Below are 19912 nucleotides of genomic sequence, written 5' to 3' on the forward strand. Positions count from 1 at the left end.
AGGTACCAGTTTGGACTTTGTATATTCTTTTCTGTGTGTGCTGGGTAGGGCATTGCCTAACCTAGGCAAGCATTCCACTGTGGAGCTGCATGTCTAATCTGATTTTGTCTCTTCCAGCGAGGTTTACGTTTCTTCATGAAGCACAACATCTTTGGCCAAAAGAGGCATTAATATTCATAAAGGAACACTTTGACTCTAGAAAAGCAATTTTAGATCCAGGACTCTCCCATTTCCAGGCGGATTGTTGGTAGTTTTCTGAATGGCTGTTTCAAGATGACGCAAAGTGGTGCCACAGGCAGACGAGTTCTCTGTTTTTCGGTAGCCAACTGTTCTGTGGTGGCTGGTTGCCAGGCACTATCGTAAGCAGGTTGTATAGAAACACTTCTTCAATTATTACCACAGCCAATTTCACATGTGAAAAAATGGAGTGGGAAGAGCAGGTATGATGGTCAAGGTCATAGAGATCTTCAGAGGAAAGGACAAATTCAGACCCATCAGTCATGGTCTTACCATCATGGGATCCTGTTCTTGGGCTGTCATCTCCTGTAAGGTGACATTTAGCGCTTAACCTGCTCCACAGTCACAGCCTAGCCCACCACATCTGTTACTTCTGTATTCTTCTTCCTGCGGCCTGGCACAGCACCTCAGCACCATATTCAGCTACCACCCTCTTTTCTTGCACGAAGCAGGCCTTTGCCAGGTGACTCCCTATTTGTGAAACAGCCCCTCCCATCACTGAACACGTGATGTCATCACCTGTGCTCAGAACTTGGCCACTTGCTTTCTTCTCCTCCCTTTCCTCCTTCCCTGCCTTTTACCGTCTTCTTCTATAAAGTGGGAATCTATTCACTGAAATGCTTCATTTTTCTAAGTTGGAAAAGGGTAAGACACAATTCTTCCAAATGCATCTACAACAGTGTTTCTCAACCTGTGGGTCGCGTGTCCGTAGGGGTTGGAAGACCCTTTCACAGAGGTTGAATAGCAGATATCCTGCATATCAGATAAATACATCACTATTCATTACAGTTACGAGATAGCAATGAAAATAATTTTATGGTTTGGGGGGTCACTGGTAGCAAGCTTGAGAACCAGTGATTTACAAGGTCTCGAGTTTCTTTTCAGAAACTGGTAGCCCAAACACAAGATGCCATAGTAGACATGCTCTCAGTGACTTGTGAGCAGAGTTTGTTCCATGCTGTCCATTTGTTCCCGTACCATCGATGTCCATGATGCTCTGTGGAGATCTGAGCCCTTTGGTGGAAGGGTTGTAAAGTGCCATGACATTGGGCTGTAGAGAGAGTGGGCTCTGATCCTCAGGGTTTCCTGTTTTCTGAGGGGTATGGAGACTTAGAGCTGTCAGTCAGTTAGTAATGACAAAAGGCAGACACATAATCTTTCAGGACACCAATGATTATTCGAGGATACCCAGATCTTGCTGGATGTCAAATTTTGCCCTTGCAGAAAGAACACTGTAAAATTGCCTTCAAGCATCTTTTAAGACACTTGGGTCAGAGCATGGAGTTGAGGGTGCTGGTGGGGAAGGGGACCTGTCAGAAGTGCTATGAAAAGGTACGGAGTAAATGTATCTTTATTCTAGCCTTAGAAGCAGAGAGAGGGGAACCCCAGAACAAGCTGGCTAGCAAGGCCAGCCATCTAGGTGATTTCTGGGTTTGATTGGGAGACTGTCAATGAATAAGGTGGAAAAGCAATCCAGAGCCAGTCCTGATGTCAGTCTCAGGCCCCTATAAGTACCCAGAGTTCACACACTATACACTCATGAAAATAGAAAAGGAAATGAATATAACTGATGTAATGAGCTGTGCTAGGCCTTCAGTTACTTCTTTTTTAGACTAAGCTTCTTGTAAATTTTCAAGCGAGCGATGCAAACTCTGAAGGCTTCACCAGCTGTCGCATGACCTCCAAAACCATTATGTATTCACTGGTCACCCTTCCTTGGTGGGATTTGGGGTTGATCTTTGTATTTAGTTTTCTTGGGTTAATGGCTTCCTCATTTCCTTTGGCCATTTCTCCATTTTATAATTAAAAAAAATTATGACTTAATCTTATTTAAGATGTTTTTCTGTGTATTGTTTAACTTGTCATTTGCCTAATGGTAAGTGATCAGCAAACAAATCATTGGAAGAATGAAATGAATGCAGCCTTGTGGTAGGCTGTTCAGTAGGGTGTGGTTATAATTACATTGAACACAGAGGTTAACCTGGAGAGAAGTGTGTTTCATTCTAGTATGTTGCCTTATATATCATTTCTACCCATTTTAGCTGGTGAGTTGGTTGAGATACTGGAATTAGAAGCAGCGTATGACATTTAGAGGTTAGACATCCCTATTTGAGGAGCCACATACTTGGAAATCTGACTCTGACTTTTCTAAGCAAAAACGAAGTACTGTTTCACAAAATCGGTCAAGCCTTGGAATTGAGGCAGGACAGAACCCAGGCAACATGATCCAGGATGCAATCGCTTTTATCTGAAAGGTCCCTGGTCCTGGCTTCCAGGGGATGGGTTCTGTTACTGGAGAAGGATAAAAAGGAGATGACGTCAAACATGTGGGACAACATGCAGGCACGGCTGCCTGTATTGAACTGAGGCTTCAGGTCACTAGCAGAAGGGAGTTGGTACTGACCGGAAGAGACCAGGCTCTTCTGTTGGGAGATTTTTACTGGGGAGAGAGGAACAATAGTCCACTCATCTCTAATAAGGTACCAATGACAGACCAAAGAACTTGTTCCACCCAAGACAAGCTTGCTGAACTTGTGAGTTTATTGGGGTTACTTACAAGAACACAAGTGAGGCATAGGTGGCTGCATCCCATCATGTGTCAATAAAAAGCCCATCCATTATGGGTGAGTACTCCCCAAAGCTGCATCATTGGAGCAAAACTTATAGGCAGCTCCACTGGAAAGTCTCCTCTTCCCAACAGTTGTTCATAGCTCTAGAGCCTTGGGGGTGGGGGTTGTGGGTCCTGTAAGTTTCAGAGTTTTCTGAGCCTTGTGAGTTTCATTGGCTTTCTCAGTTGTAAGAACCTCCGCTCTTTCTCTGGAGGGAATGTTTCAAGGAGATAGTTACACAATACCTCTCAACTTAACAGAGAGATTTGAATTGATTTGCCAGGGCAGGCTCCTGGTGTTGTGTCAGAAGAACTTAAGATGCTTAAGCTGCTGCAGCTGCTGAAAGCACATTAGGGTTAGGAAAACACACAAGGCTCAGGACCCATAACTGGTTTCCTCTGTTCTCTTGTTGTGTCTTCTGTTTCAGGTCCATTCTCAGACAGGCTCTTCCCAAAAGGCCCGAGATGGTTTCAGCCTCCCCCTTTCCAGCTGTGTCTTGTTGGTTATGACCAGAACAGACAGGTTTGTCCCAGCCTTCTCAGGTTCCAGGAGTTTATGACCCTGTCATATGCTCCATTCAGGTTGTGGGTTTCACATAGGGAAGCTCAAAGGTGAGCTAAGAAGAGTAAGTCTTCTGAAAGACAGCCTGCTCAGATGTGGGTTGGGGCAGTAGAACTTTACTTCAAAACATGTCAGGAATGCAAATAGTTGGGCCCTATTCAGACCTACCAAGATTTGGGATTGAGCCCCCCAGTAACCCATGGTTCAGCAGGCCTGCTGGGGAATAAAGTGTTCTCGTGAGAACCATCCCCTGAAAATCAATATTAGGATAACACAGCTGTGAGAAAGGGAGAGCGGCTACCAGAGCCTTCCACGCTAGGTCGACACCGCACACAGTGAGGTCGGTGCCTGACTCAGAAGTGATCATTGCTGAGATAGAGGTTCAAGGAGGTTCACATGTTCAGAGGTTCCATTTAGAGCATTTGTGAGTTATAAAGAAATCCCAAAGACTCCCAGGTCTGAAAGTTCTGAGTATTGACACGATGGCTCAAGTGACACATTTTACACCTGAGCTCACGTGATGGGCTACTGTCAGAGGCAGACACCAGAGAGAATAGGTTACCTGCCAGATATTTTTTTTTAAATGTGTATGAAACATGGAAGAATTTTGCGTTTTCTCTTAGGTCCCAACATATGCAAATTTTAAAAATAAAACAAACAGGGTAGAACACGTGGAATTTTAGACACTTCCCGTCCCAAGCATTTTGGGTAATGGGTAATGAACCGACAGGTGTTTCCATCTTTCTGACTAAGCAAGCAATGTCACTGCTCGGGAAGGGCCGCTTACCCCATCAGCCTTCATGAAGCAGCTGTTGTCACTTTTAGCCTTTCGTGGCAGGGGCTTCCCCCTTTTCTGCTTACCAGGGGGTGTGGGATACAATGGCTGCTAAGTTGCCACCCCCCCTTCTTCTTTCACACCCGCTGTCTAGTTTCATGTTTTATGCTGGGATGGAGGTGAAAGCCCGCTTTTCATTAAGCTTGCTTATTATTGAGTCCTCCACATTTTAGAACTAAAACCCAATTTTCTGTTGAGTTTTGAACATTTTCTAACCGGGTAAATCAGGCTTTTCCTGTGGCCTATCTGGGCTCCTGCTACCACAAAATCATCCCCATTCTGTATTGCGCTTAATGACTGTTTAACTTTTTAAAGAACCCACTGATTGCCGGTGCAATTACCGTATGATTATGCCGTGATTACTTCAAGCCTGCACCCCTCCAGTGCTGCTGCTGTGGTTCAGACGGCTTCAGCAGCAGCTGAGAGTTTTCAACCAGAAAGCAGAGACTCATTTCATTTGCTCAGTACTTTGGCACCTAGTCTTCAGAGCTCCCACCCTGAGGGATAGCTACTCCCCCCACAAAAGCCATTCTCTGGAGCCAATTAAGTTACATCCCAATATGAATGCCTGAGGACCATTACATTTGGAGAGACACGATCTTTGTAATTTGAAGCATTATGAGGAGGAGGAATGGGGATACGGCTCAGTGTTAGAGAGCTTGCTTGGCACATGTGAAGCCCTGGGTTCAGTCCTTAGTTACACAGACAGACAGACATGCAGGAGTTGATGGTCTGTGCATACATGAGCAAGTGGCCTGGCTCTGTTCACAAGAGGGTGTCTCAGCGCTCCAGTTGGAGCCTGTAGCTTTGTGATGTTCACTAACACTTATGCAGGGCCAGAGAGAATGCAGACCTGAACTTTCAGACCCAAGAACAGGAGACATGAAGCCAAAATGAGGAATTCAGAACATGTAGGCTAAGCCACGTGGTAAAAGGAGATGGCGCCCTCTGACAGAGAGCTCCAGGGACTTTTCTGTAGTCCTGCCTTGCGGAATGAGCAACCATAGCAATGGCTGCGTTTCTTTCATCACCGTTCACCACTCTGAACAGATAATCTGGGTGTGTGGCGGACTGGCCTGCTTGGGACAGGCACAGGTCGCTGGAGCTAATGCCAAAGGGGTTGTGTTACAGGTAATGGGAGCGAACCACTGGGCTTTACGGCCTCTGAAGGGTCTGCCAGCTTTCCCTTCTTTTCAGTGCAGACTGGGGTCATGCCCAGGAAATAGATACTGGTGCCTGTTGTGTATACTAATTGCTTATGGCAGTAGGTGCATGTCAGGGTTCTCTGAGGCTGGAGTTGGTTGGCGTAATGTCATGTAGTTGAAAATGCGATTTTCAAGAAGGCAAGATCATGACTTTCAGGAATATGAAGTGAATGTACCTCTCAGATAAGCTGATTGATGGGAGAACCAGTCAGACACCACTACTTCGTAAACACTGTGAATAACTAGGATATTAGCTTATATTTCCTGTTGATTTACTACTTGGTAGTGTACAGAGTAAAACGCAGGGCCATATGCACACCAGGCAGAACTCTGTTACTGAGTCACAGCTTTGGCCCAGGATGCTGATCTGTTTAAGAACAAGCTAACAAAGAAAGTTAGAGTTAGCTTGCCTGGGTTAGGTCAAAGGCTGACGTGTTCAAACTACATCCTTGAGCTTATGTGTCCCATGGGACAGAAACTGTTTGTTTAAGTTTTAATTTTTTAAATCTTTATTAGCCAAAAGGTGCAGTTTGGCATTAACTTCCTAAGTTTGGGACTTCAGCAGTGAGGGGGGAGATGAACCAAGTTGACCCTTCGGACTGGAGGCAGCAGACTTAACTCTAATGTCATTGCTTTGGGTAATTTTGAGTTGTTGAAGTGTAACGCCAACCCTTTCAGATTTTGATGGTCATATGCACAGCTGTGTCTTACTCCTCTCGTTTCTTTCTTCCCCCTCTCACAAGAACAAAAGCAGACTGTGGGTGGGCTTTGACTGTGACCTTTACTCCACAAGACAAGCTGTCAACCTTTTGTACCTTCAGACTTCCGTGGGGTTTATCTGACAGCTGCTTTTCGGAGGACAGTCAGACAGGGTACAGTTGATATTATGTTGGATGGGCGTGGGAATAGAGCCTGTAGCAGTTGTACAGGCACCTCAAAATGTTCCAGGTACGTTGAACATTTCTCTGTTGAAAGTCAACGTTTCTGAACCATTTGTTTTTGTCTCAAGCTCCATTTTCTCTCTGCCTGGGAAGTATTGTGCATGAGGGGGCCATTCTCCAGGGGATTTGGAGAGGAACCATGGGTAGCTTTCCCATTGGCTTTAGTCATTTTGGTCTTTTTGGAAACAGATATAAATTGGCATCTCTTGCCTACTTAGCTTCTGCAAGTGTGTTGAAAGAGATTCTCTCTTTTGCTGTCAGTACCTAGTAGGAGGTTTTGAATAATGCATGGGAAGTTGCTTATATTGATAAACATGGCTAATTTAAATTATGGGACTGGGATTCATGCTAAACTTCAAATTTTTATGATTCTGAGTATACACACATTAAATTTTTTTGACGATTCTGAGTATACACACTTTAATTTTTTTTTATTCTGAGTATACACACCCACTTATTTAATAACTGAAGAGGATAAAGTACCTCTGTGGACTATGGTGGCTAATTTTATGTCAACCTAACACAAGCTAGGGTCATTTGGGGAAGAGACTCTTAATTGGGAAAATGTCTCTACAAGGTTGGCCTTGTAGGCAGGTCTGTGGTTCATTTTCTTGATTGATATGGGAGGCCCCAGTCCACTGTGGGCATTGCTTCTCCTGGGCAGCTCATCTTGGATGGTATAAGAGAGCAGGCTGTGCAAGCTATAGGGAACAAGCTAGTAAGCAGCATTCTTCCATGGAATCTGCTTCAGTTCCTGCCTGACTTCTTTTGATGGTGAACTGTGACCTGAGAATTGTCTATAACCAACCCTTTTCACCCCAAGTTACTTTTGGTCATGATGTTTTATCACAGCATTAGAAATCCACTTAAGACAGTGGCTAATGGTAAAGCTGTATTGGTAACGTCTGGATTTGTCTGACTCCATCTGGCTGTGTGGGTCTGTGAGCAATGTGACACTGAGGTAGCCCTGCTGTGGGGTGGGTAGGGTTTCTTCAGTGTTCTCTTGAACTGCTGAACTGTTTTAGGGGACAGTTAGTTGGGGGATAAGCTTTGGGGGTACTGTGTCCTCTCTTCATGAACTTATAGGGGGTGCTGCACCTGAGGGGGAGCAGCAGCTTTTTGTCTCTTCAGCTGAAGATTTGGGATTTGACATGGAATTGTTCCAAAGGGGTTTGCTTACAAAAACCACTTGGTGTTAAGGAAAGCTTTCTCTTGTAGTGTTTCCTGCCTCCTGTGAGGCAGAGTGAGTTCTTAGCCTGGGAGGGAGGCTCAGAGGAGGGCACACAAATGCTAAAATCTCTGGACAGCGTCTTTGAAAATTGAATCTCAGGTCTGATGACTGTCATCGCAACTCTGTTGCCTGGTTTCTGATTTCTAAACTGGGATTCCATTTCAGCCAGTCAGTATGATAGCAACAGAAACTTAGCATATGATTAATTTCCTGTTAATATTGATTTACCAGTATATATCCAAATTTCCATGTTGGTATGACGTTTATAAAACTATCTGCAATATAAGAAGCTATGGAAACAAGGGTGGACCTGAACAGAATTACCTTTTCCACTTATTTATTAAAACATTCAACAGTCTCATGAAAATCACTGTATTTTTCTGTGCCTAGAATATTTCAAGAAAAATTGAAAACTCTGTCTTTTTTCAAGCTGCTATCCAGACTGGGCTAATGTTGGTAGATGAGAAGTAGATGCCCAAGAAGTATGTGGCATTATGTGGCATTTGGTGTTGTTTGGAAAATAAAGCAGGATGAGGGAGCAGCAGGAGTGAGGTGAGGGGCAATATAGGTGAATATTTTATAAGGTGGTCCTGGGCATCTGACCTGAGATGTGGAGTCATGTGAGAATTGAAGAAAAAAGTTGCTGCTAGAAGGAATGCTAGGTGTGGAGGCTTGAGGGCAGAGGGCCTGGGTGTGCTTACAGCACTGCTTGGGACCAGCGTAACTAGTGTGAAGTGAGGATAAAGATGGGAGGAGTGTCTCATCTCATAGGCTGTTGTAAGAACCAGAGGTTACTGTGGTCTGTAGGAGTCACCAGAGAGTGTCGGGAAGAATAATGACCACAATTTGACTTCTATTAAAAAAGAAAAAGGAAAGTAAATGACCACTTTCCAGGGGACTTGTAACCAGTTCTGAGAAGGGCCATGGTGACCTGGACCCGGGGGAAGAGTGGAGAAGGTTCCTGCATGTATTTTGAAGGACATGATGACTAGATTTGCTAATTATTTGGCTGGGTATAAGGAGCAACAGAAGTACCAAGATTTTTGACAAAAGTTACTACGAGACTGGAATTGACATGGATTGGGATGGTGCAGCTGAGGGGAACTTGTCAGTAAACTAGGGATGAAAGAAAACTTCATCAACCCAATAAAAGCTATCTAGGTGACACAGTCTTATATGTAGAAAACCTAATGACTCTATTGGCAGTCTTAGAACAAATGGGCACTACAAGGTCCCTGAAATAAGGGCAATATAAGAAATTCTGGGTTATGCTGTTCTATCTCTCTCTTTCTCTTTTGAGTTGGGGTCTCAAACTTTGTATTCTCTTGCCTCAGCTTCCCTAGTTCTGGGATTACAGGCATGCACCCCTATGCCTGGACAGTTTTATGCTATGTATTATTGTGGGATTAATAATATTTAATATTGATTCATATAATTATTAAGGCATATGAACAATGAATTAATTATTCTATTAATATTAATTAATGCTGGTTATTAAGACAGTAACAGTTATTTCTTAACCCACTATTTTATAAATAAAAGACACAGAGACCTGTTAGATTTATGATAGCTATTTTATAAATAAAAGGAATAGAGGCCTGATAGATTTTTGATAAGCCTTAAAACTCTGGAGCTGGACAGATATTAGCTGTCTAATCTATCTTGTGTACTCCCCAGCCAAATTTCCCATAAGCACTTGTGCATGTTCCATTTGGCTTGCTTCTGCTCTATCAGGCCAGTCCTCAAAACAAGTTTCTCTTGGCTATGTGCTCCTGGTTATCCAGTGGTGACCTGCTCTTTTCTTCCTCTTTCCTCTCTCCTTGTGGTCCTTTTTTTTTTTTTTTATTAAACTGCAAATCCCACAAATCTTAGTTCTGCCTACCTCCCTTCAGCCCAGCCCAGGCTATAGGACATTTTATTAGCCAGTCAAGGATAATTGGGGAGGCAATGTTTACACAACTCACTTTGGGCATGTGAGCATTTGCTGGTAGGACAGTAAGGATCTTGGGGGCAGGCAATTAACATTCGGATGCATAGTAGCTCCAGATCAATCCCAACAATGTAGGTCAGCATTCTAGAAATGAAACTGAGAGCACCAGCATTTGTTTGAGGAGACTGGCTGGGATTAACCAGAAAGAGGATGTCTGGAGAGAGGGGAAAGCAATAAACACCTGAAATCAGAGTTACAGATACTGACTTTTGTAGGTTAGGGGTTGCCAGAAGACGGGACAGATAGGAGATCATCAGTGTGGCATCTAGGCAGCCAAGAGGTCATGTCTAGGGACAAGTATTTGGGGTAAGGAGGATTTAATCAGCAGGTGAAAAGCAAATGGGAGAGCAGGGAAGAGGAGGGTAAGAAGAGGCTCGGTCCAGAATTTTCTTTTTGGAAAAAAGATAATAAAAAAAACCGAGTACTAGAAAATGGATAAGCCCCCTTGAATATCTCTTACTCACATAGGACTGTTGCTCACCCATTACTGTGGAAGTCTATAAACGTTTGTTCTGCCTTTCTGGCCATCTCATCGGAGTCTGTCACAGTTTGCTGAGGGGCTGGGCACCTGCCGGTGGGGTTCACTTTGTGTGAGGAGTCAGGGTTAGTAGAAGCAACACGAACTGAAGCTAATTCAACAAGAACTGAGCTTGGTGACACGAATTACTGAGAAGGGAAAAAACACAATCCTGCTGAGGGGGTCACACACCTCTTCAGAGAAACCAAGAGCTGATATCCTATGACCCTCGGTAGGCTGTAGCATAGGTCTGACGCAGTGACCCTTTGTGATACGGTGGCCCTTTCTAAAACTGACAGTGGTCATCTTCCTCCCACTCCTGACAGTTCATGACACTTGACTCCATATTTCACAAAGTTCTGCAAATTATGTGTTTTCCTTCCTTCCGGTTCCTTTTCCTTACCTATTCATTCCCTGTCCTCCCTCTTCCCCTCCAGCCTTCCCTCTCTCTCTTTTTCCCAGCCCCCTCCTCTCTTCCTTCCTTCCTTCCTTCCTTCCTTCCTTCCTTCCTTCCTTCCTTCCTTCCTTCCTTCCTTCCTTCCTTCCTTCCTTCCTTCCTCCTCTCCTATGTCCTTTACTCCCTTTTCTGTTTTTCTTCAAACTCAGTGATAGAAACAGCTTCAGAAAAGTGAAACAACCTTTCCAACCTCATGTGTCTTTGAGACCTGCAAGCTTGCTTGCAGACTCAGGTCTGGGGATGTTAATCCTGTTTCTTCAGCAGTGCTTGCCATACTTTGAGAGCTTCTACCAAAGACATAGCTTATAGCTTGGGGGGTGCAATTCCGGATGTGTGTGTGTGTGTTCAATACAGCAAGGTACTTGGAGTTGAATTGTGAGTCTACATAGCTGGTGAGACTCCTGTTGATCCCAGGTACTGTTTAGAAGCACATTGGGTTCTTCACTGCTGCCTTGTAACTGAATTGTTTTCTTTTCCCTAGGGTATGAGTTGTTTGCGTTCATCAGTCACATGGGAACATCCACAATGAGTGGCCATTATGTTTGCCATATCAAAAAGGAAGGACGGTGAGTCTTTGTAGAAGGCAGTGGATGGCTGTGGTGTCGGTCGAGTTCCTCCTGAGAGCAGCCGTTCTATTCGTTCTACTAGTATTTTCTCTGTTATCTCTGGTTCTCACATTGTTTTTTGTTTTGATACATGGTCTTGCTATATAGCCTTGCTGGCCTGAAATTCACTATGTAGAACAGGATGGTCTTGAACTCACATCCTTTTGCCTTTTCTTCCCTGGTGCTGGGTGGGATTAAAGGTGAGTACCACCGTGCTTAGCCTCTCATATTGGTCTTGAAGGGGTATACTTTGGTCTTTAAACCAGAGTCTCTATGCAGCTCCAGACTAGCCTGGAGCATGTTTTGTAGTCTTAGCTGGTCTTTTACGGGGGGTGCTCCTGCCTCAGCCTCCTGAGTACTCGAGGTATAGGCATCTATGCCTTACACGCTATATGCTCAACTGCTTTTAGGGCTCAGGGTAGCTAGTTATCAGGGGTGTCAGAATTGGTATTCAGAGTCACTTGACCTATTGTACCAAGGTGACTTCCCCAAATAAAGGTTCAACTATAGCATAGAATAAGTGGGTTTAACCATCAGAATGAGAGAGCAAGGATGCCCTGGTTAATTTTAAGTTTTAAAAATGAACGCATTTTAGTCTAAGTGTGTTTCTGACATGGCCTGTCTGCAGTGTGACGTGAACATACTTATGTTAACAAATTACTTTTTACTTCATCCAGCTGGGTATCATGCACGGCAACCTAGATGTTAGCTTCTTGAGTCAAACTTCAAGGTCTGTGATGAGGAGGTCTAGCCTCACACCTTATTCTTGGGTGCCTTTTCTTTGGTTCCCTTTGGTAGCCCGTGGTGGGATTCTCTGATTGCTCAGATCACATGGAGACTGGCATAAGCTTGGCCACTCAGAGAGGATGCTGGCCGCCTTTCACCAATGTCTCCCATGACCCAGACAGTTTGTTCCCATCCAAACTCCTTTTTTTTTTTTTTTTTTTTTTTTTTTTGCATTTTAGGTTTAGAGTCTCAGCTTAATCAGTATAGAACATAAGTATAGAAAATAAGATAATAACAAATTCAAGAGGCTGGTGAAAATGAAGCAGTTTTTAGCATTCCCTTCTGAAGAGGAGGACACAGCATAGAGAAAAGACAACAATGGCTGGTGGGCTGATTTGGCCCAAGACAGTAGCTTTTCGGATTGCCTAGATGAGAGACATTCCCACTCTCTTCTATTGGCTGGGCTTATTCCAAACTCCCCATCTCACTGACTTGGGACAAAGAGGCTCATCCAATGAACAGTGTTGGGGGTGAGGCTGCCCTTTCCAATCTTGGGGTTAGTCTGTGGCAGAGAAAAACTCTTAGTTTTGAGAGAAGCAGGCACCAGCTGCGGGCTAGGGGAGAGAGGGGCCTTTTATCTATAATGTAGGTGAACCTAAATGCACCTCATGCTGAAAACATACAATCTTATTTTTTACACAGGAACTTACACAGATGATGAGTTCAAAGAGTGGCCTAATTATAATAGAAAAACATGCAAATAATTGTAACAGATTAGCACAGGCTGAAATAATGCAAAGAATATGTATTCTGTAAGCATAGGATAGCCAGTATCTATGTGTTGATGTGTTTTTCTTTGTTTTGTTGGTGTCATTCAGGGAGGACACACACACATGTCCTTTCACTCATTTTAAAACCTTAAATTGCAGGGAAATTGCACCCATTTGTTGTTATTGTTTTGGTTTTTTATTTTCTCAGAATTTGCATTTATTCTTGCGTTACTTTCTGAGGCTGCTTATGGGTTTCTAAAAAGAGAATTATGGGACAAAAATTTTAAACAATTTGGAGAAATCCAGTACATTGTAGTAACTAGTTTTTGATTGAACTCAAGAACCAAAGAACAGGGCTGGGGGTGTGGCTGCGTGGGTGAACAGTTGTTGGGAAGGCACAAAGTTGTCTGCCCAGTCCCTAGTGAATGCTGCACAGTGCAAGGGCAGCCTATGCTGCCCTCCTGGGGATTCTTTACCAAAGTCCTGTTCTCTTTATCTGCTCCCTTTATGCCGGGGTTGGGTCACGGTGACCATGAAACATCTGTGTTGTTGAGGACGCTCCCCCACAGCATACATGCCTTCTTTGTGCCACGTGACCCTTACTGACACAAATCCACCTCATGCTTCCCTCTTTTCTTTCAGATGGGTGATCTACAATGACCACAAGGTTTGTGCCTCAGAAAGACCCCCCAAAGACCTGGGGTATATGTACTTTTACCGCAGGATACCAAGCTAAACCTCACAAGAAGTGGCGAGAAAGAAGCCATACACCTTTTTAATTTGCCAAAAAAAAAAAAAAAAAAAAAAAAAAAGGAAAAAAGAAAAGAAAAGAAAACAAAACAAAAAAAGTTGGGACAGCTGGACGCAGAGGACTACATGGTTATTTATTGCTTCTTTCAAGAGCATGGTCACTGGACGCCTTCTGGAGAAGAACCGGGAAGAAATTTCTATGCTGGCAGTACTTTGTTGTAGGGAATTTTGTAACTGTTCAGGATAAGGGGGTGATGTAAGCAAGGCATTGGCCGCCAGCACATCAGAAACGGATTGCCTTTCCCTCTTTTCTGCTTTGGGGGTCAGTGGTGAGGCCTCCCCTACAGTGAGAAAAATACCCGCTTTTTAAATTTTTTCCATATAGGAAATCAAAACCTGGACTGGTTTTTATTGGTGTCATCATATTTTCACTTCCCGCAATAAGTTCTGACCTAGCTGTGTGTACTAGGACATCTGCAGTGGAAGCTATTTTTAATTTAAATCACATCAAACTTTATAATACACTGTATGAATGTGTGTGAGAGTGTGTGTGTGTGTGTGTGTGTGACCTTCGTAGTCCACTGAAAATCTGATGGGTTGGTGTTCAAAGGCTCAATAGTTGCTATTAAGCTTACTTGGAAAAGGCAGGCAAACATTTTAACAAAACTATAACTCAGGAACAATTGTTAAAAATTAGTTCCCCACTTGGATTTTAAGAAGTTCAAAGTGCTGAGCTGTGGCCTCTAAGTGCTGTCTGGCATTCATGTGGGGCTGTGCCATTTGACACCAATGTCAGGTGCCCAAGTCTTGTCATACTGTGTTTTGCCAAAGGCACATAGGTAGGTTCTGTTCCTCGGCAGTGCATTCCCTGTTGCGTTGATTTTTAGTTAAGTAACTGGCCTCTGGAGCCTTGTGCTTACTCCCTGGAATCGTGTTAAATGCCCATGGTGTGTCTGATTTTTCTGGTCTCTGAACTCACGTTTTCACTCCTCTGCTTCTCTGGGGCCAGTCTCGCCTCTGCCATCGCTGCCAGTCTGCTGTGGCCCATCGTGTGACCTTGGGCACTTTCAGAATGTGCTGCCGAGACGCTTCTGTGATCTCCGGAAAGCTGTCCTGGTCAGCTTGTCCTTTCAGGGTCTCAGCTGCAGCCTGGGAGCGGAGTTCTGGATGTGCGGTGGAGAGGAGTGAGGGCGCTCCATGCTCTTGTCACTGCCTGGCACCAAGTCCTAGTCCCTGGACTTTCTAGTTAAGATGTGTACTTGTTTGAAACTGCAGAAAAATGAAGAAGCAGAACCAACTGGGCCAAGGTAAAGTCTGGGCTGTGGAGCCAGGGTGTACGCGGGGCTGCCTCAGTTGGCTGTGGGTGCGTCCCTCCTTTTACCTGTGCCTCACTCTCCTCATCCTCTTGGTGGTTGGGAAACGCCTCCCCTCTTTCTAGCAGGCTTTGAGGGACCTTTGCAGAGCAGAAGGTGGAACATGGCAGGCCCCGTTAGTGTGTCCCCTGACTTCTCCACCTAGCTGATGCTTTTTTCCACTTGGGAATGGCAGAAGGAGGGCAGGGCGTTCATGGTGCACTCATTCTTCTGACGCTGTCCTGAGGCACCTTTTAGGCTTGACTCTGTTATGTGTGTTCCTGACCACCGCTCCTCCCCGCAAGTGGGAGTTCCCACACTAAGCAGCCTTACAAAACACAGTCTCTACAGGGCCCTATATTAGAGTAATGACTGAATGCACATCATCCGTGGCTGGTTTGCCGTGTTACAAAGCAAAGGCAGTAGGGAAATCTCTGGAGGTTTGAATTCAAATGTGGTCCAAAAAAGCATGTATATTTTAAATAAAGCAAACATTTTTTATAAAACTTTGCAAATTCAGTGGTGTAAAAATCCACAGTAAAGATTTTAGGCTACAAACCATTTAATTTCATTAGGCAGAATTAGGAAATCAATCCTTCCGACACCAGGGCATACTTTGAGAAAGCGTATTATGGCTGCCTCTCTTCTGCCTCACAAACACAAGGGCTATTCACAGCAAGGTTTTATACAAGCGCTATCCTTCATTCAGACTGGGAGCTGGGCACACTGGCGTGAGGAGCAGCTTTCTTTCTTGTTAGAAATGTGCTTGCATGTGTCTCCTGGTATATGCCAATCAAGCTTTTCTGGAGTAGCAGCGGGATACACACTTAGACCCACGCGTGTAGATGGGACACGTGTGTGGCCGCAACTGGGACAGTGTGCGGGTTATGACTGCCGAACCATCTGCTAGGTGTCTCCTGTGTGAGACGCGGTCTGCTTGTGTGGCTCTCTCCACGTGTAGGCGGTTGTACGGAGGACAGAGCTTTCTTCCTGTAAATATCTTTTGATAACCATTTGTGTAGATTCCCAATGTGTTTTTGGAAAAATGGATCAAAAGTTTTTTGTTTTGTCAGTTGGTCTAAATTACCCAAATTACTAGTCAGAAATCCGGTTTGGTACCGATGAGATTTTCTTTTTCTTCTAAATGAAAAGGATCTGGGAAGAATAATATTTTAGTGACATTTTATATCAATGTTGCTTCGTTGTTTTGGAATTGACTAGCCTGTTTTCCCAAACCTACAAGAGAATGTGCCTGCCATTTCCCCTGCATCCCTTTGGGCTCCCATTACCTGAGCTGCAAACTTGTAAGTGGGCTTATGTCCTGGCAGCCTGTCAGTGTGCTCGGCCCTGTTCTCTGCCTCTGGGCCTTTGTCTCTGCACCAGGAGATGTTAGACCAGGTTATCTAGGAAGTCCCTTCTGTCCTGCCACCACATTTTCATTTTTCTGTAATTCTGACCAGACTCGGACCTGAGCTGTGGCAGTCACTTGAGTCTGCAAGGGCTATTCTAGTTTGTAGGCTCCTGGCATCGTTGCCTCATATCCTATTTCTGTTCCTGATCTTATTTTCTCTGGTAATCCCATTTCCCTGACTCTTGGACTCACAACTTTTCAGGCCATGAGGCCCTTAGCTACTGTGCTTCTCCAAATAAAAGCAGCAATGCTGCCTTCAGCTCAGGTGAACATGCATAATATTTTAAATTCCCAGTTTCACTGAAGATCACCTGGGTTCCCAGATGAGTGCTGCCAAAGCTGTCTGCCCTAGAAAGGGCTTTTAGAAAGCCTGTCTGAGTCATCATAGACACCATGGCTGCTAGATCTCATTACAGGTCTGTATAGTCTGCGAGGAGCTGCTAGCAGAATTGGGCAGAGCAGAGGATAGCAGAAGATACAATGAGCATCTGCCTTTTAGGTTAAAAACTCCCAGGTGACAGAAAAAGGTCTGGGCCATGATGTTGGTGAACAGGACCACCTACCCAGTCTACCAGGATTTTCTACTGTCCTAGTTTGCTTTTCATTGGTGGAATAAAGAACACAGCCAAAAAACAAGTTCGGGAGGAAAGGGCTTATTTAATCTTAAGACTTACAGTCCACCATGAAGGGAAGTCAGGGCAGGAACTCAAGGAAAGAACCTGAGGGCAAGAGCCGAGGCAGAGGCCCTGGAGGAGTACTTCCTACTGGCTTGTTCCCCATGGCTCACTTGGCTTATACAACACAAGATCACCTGCCAAAGGGTGGCACTACCCACAGTAAGCTGGGCCCTCCCACATCAATCATTAATCAAGGAAATGCCCCATGTGCTTACCCACAGGCTAATCTTAATGGAAGCATTTTCTCAATTGAGGATCCTGCTTTCAGATGACCTTAGCCTGAGTCAAATTAACAAAAACAAACAAACAAACAAACAAAACCTAATCAGCACACCTACCTAATAAATCATTCTTATAGTTTGTGGGCGTTCTGCAACCCACCAGTGTGGTGGGATTCAGCCAGTCCCTACTAAGATTATCCTGCATACATAAAACACACATTAAAACTTGAAGGTTTCAACAAACGGGATGACTGTCTCATCGTATTGATTGCAAATATGTGGGATACATTGATTGAATGTAATGGTAATATAATATTAAAATTAATTTTACTCCGTTATCATCTGTTCTTAATGTGCCTACTGAACAACTTAGATCTTACATGTGTCCTGCTCTCACTTCAGGCAACATTCTCTTGTGGTTCCCCTCCCTTTGTCCTGTAGTCTGTTCACAGCTGGGCACGTGGAAAAGCTGTGTGGACCTCAGCTCCTCCGCTTGGCCCCATGCCCACCTGCCCAGAAGCATTATTGTTGGTTGCTGGAAGACTTGGTATTTATTTATTTTGCACTAGTCACGGTTGGTGTGGAAACTACTTCAAGTGTTTGGGAGACTATGCCTGTGATGGAAAGAGATGGATAATTTATTGCTTTGATAGTTTTAAATTAAAAGCTATTCTCACAAACTCAGGACCATTTATGGCTCTCGTTTGTTTTTGTCTTTTGTTTTCATTTGAAAAAAAAAAAAGCCACAGGAGAACGGAGAACTCGAGTCATGGCTTGCTGATGGGACCTGGCGGCCTTGGTCCCCATCCCCAGATTTCAGCACCTTGAAGTAGGGTTGGAATGGTGGGGGTTCTGGGAAGCTAACATCTGGATTTTCCTTTTCGGATATACAGTTACACAGAGACCTCTGTTGCTCTGGCCTTCTGAATATATTACCTCAGGGGTTAAAGATATCTGAGGCGGTGTTTCTATTGTGTACAAGTTCCCCGCTGCCACAAACTTGCTTTAAAACAACACCAGCCACTCACTCCTATGAGGCTAAAACCACAGGGCAGGAAGAATTTGTTTCTGTGCTTTCCAAAACTGTCTCCGTTTATTTGTTTATTTGTTTGTTGTTCATTTTAAACTGGCTGCATCCCGAGAGCTCTGATCTCAGGCATGTTCCCATCTGCTCTGAGTGCATCACCTGCCTCCCTCCTGTAAGGACTGCAGGGGTTGATTGATTCATTTTAATAATCCAGACCATTCCCACCTCAAAGTCCTTAACCTCAGTCTACCCCTGTAACCTCCACAGTTGGGAGCTGGAGCCAGGAGCATCAGCAGGAGTTCAGAGTCCTCGGCAATACAGGCAGCGTGGATTACAAGAGACGCTGTGCAAGCAAACAAAAGCCCTTAATTTGATCACATCTATGAAGTTCCTTTGGTTGTATCAGACAACACAACACATTCGTAAGGTATTAGAATGTGGACGTTGGTGATGTCTTTGGGATAGGGGATATTATTTTGTTTAGCACACAGGGTACGTTATTCATCCCTCTGCTGTTCAAAGGTTTTAAGAGAATGAGCCCATGTATTTTGAGAATCCCAGTCACTACCTGACTTCAGCACCAGGCCATACATAGTTTTGGTGAAAGGAATGAGAGGCAGGAAGTGGTTGGCATGGTGAGATATTTATGGTTCAGAGAAAAATGCTTGCAAGCTAGCTGCTGCTGCTTCATCCCATCATGCCTTAGCTGGGGAGCCTGATTTCTCAGCATTCAAGTACATGCTGTTGAGCTGTTAGCTTAGCTTTTCAAAGTTGTTCAGCCATAGTAAGAAAACAGTCAGAAAAGGTGAAATTTGTCTTCTCGGGGGCAATCATTTTAAAATGGGAGGTAGAGTGTCAGGAATGGGGCACATAGGATCAACATCAGATCCCTTTCCCTTCTTGACTTGAGTGACTTGATCTTGTCCTCTGTACAGTGAGCACAATGATTCCTCAGGTGGGGTATGAAAAGCATATGACAGTTTGGTGGACTCAGGACAGCCTTACTTCACCACATTAGCCCAAACGGTCCTTGGAAGCTTGGGGGTGGGGGTTGAGCCCTTGTTTTGGCCTAATGTATTTTTAAAACACATACCGCACCACAATTAATGACTTCTTTCCAAACAAACTTTGCTGGAGCCTCAGCTCACCTGTTAAGTCTGAGCATCCTGGCTTGTCATACAATAAACAAACATCTACGATGGTCTCTGTGTCGTTTTGTTTACTCCATGTCTGTAAATATAGCGGATGTGCTCCTAGCCCTCCTTGAATGAGTTCCCTGTCAACACCAGGTAATCAATATTCAAAATCAGTAACAGTGTGTTACATGTGGAAAGCACAGGGGAGCACAGAGCAGGGTACGGGAGCTGATTCTAATCAATAAGGTACCCAGGGATGGCGCGGCACCCCTGAGATGAGGTCTAAACCAAGACCTCCAAGAAGAGAAGCCATCCAGGTGGGTGTTTGGGGGGAATTGCTGTGGAGCCCTCCCCACCCACGGTGGTGGCATGTTTGCTCTGTCATAAAATGAACAAAGGGTCAACAGGGTTGGAGACGTGAGTGAGCATGGTGGGCCAGCTGTCCTGGGGGTGGACTGTGAGACTGCAGAGTGTAGCGAGCACTGAGGGTCTTCAGTAGAGCAGTGACCCATTGGACTGAAGTTTAGGTCTGTCTTTTGGTTAGGCTGGATGATATGAGAGCAGGGACAGAGGAGAGATGAGAGGAACTGTACATTTTAATACAGGAAACCAGAATTTTTGCTCCCAGGAGAGGAGTGTGTGGGTACACATAAC

General features: G+C 44.5%; 1 protein-coding gene across 2 annotated transcripts in view; it reads left to right on the forward strand.

Annotated features, from left to right (window-relative positions):
* Usp13 (ubiquitin specific peptidase 13) overlaps nt 1-17021 on the forward strand; it is a 96919-nt gene extending 79898 nt beyond the window's left edge. For both annotated transcript variants that reach the window (XM_060378203.1, XM_060378204.1), the window contains 2 exons: nt 11065-11149; nt 13327-17021. In XM_060378203.1, coding sequence (XP_060234186.1) covers nt 11065-11149; nt 13327-13420 — 179 coding nt within the window. In that variant the 3' untranslated portion in view covers nt 13421-17021. The remainder of the gene's footprint in view (nt 1-11064; nt 11150-13326) is intronic.
* Nucleotides 17022-19912: the final 2891 nt, after the last annotated feature.

Source organism: Meriones unguiculatus, chromosome 2, assembly GCF_030254825.1.
Source record: "Meriones unguiculatus strain TT.TT164.6M chromosome 2, Bangor_MerUng_6.1, whole genome shotgun sequence".
NCBI lineage: Eukaryota > Metazoa > Chordata > Mammalia > Rodentia > Muridae > Meriones > Meriones unguiculatus.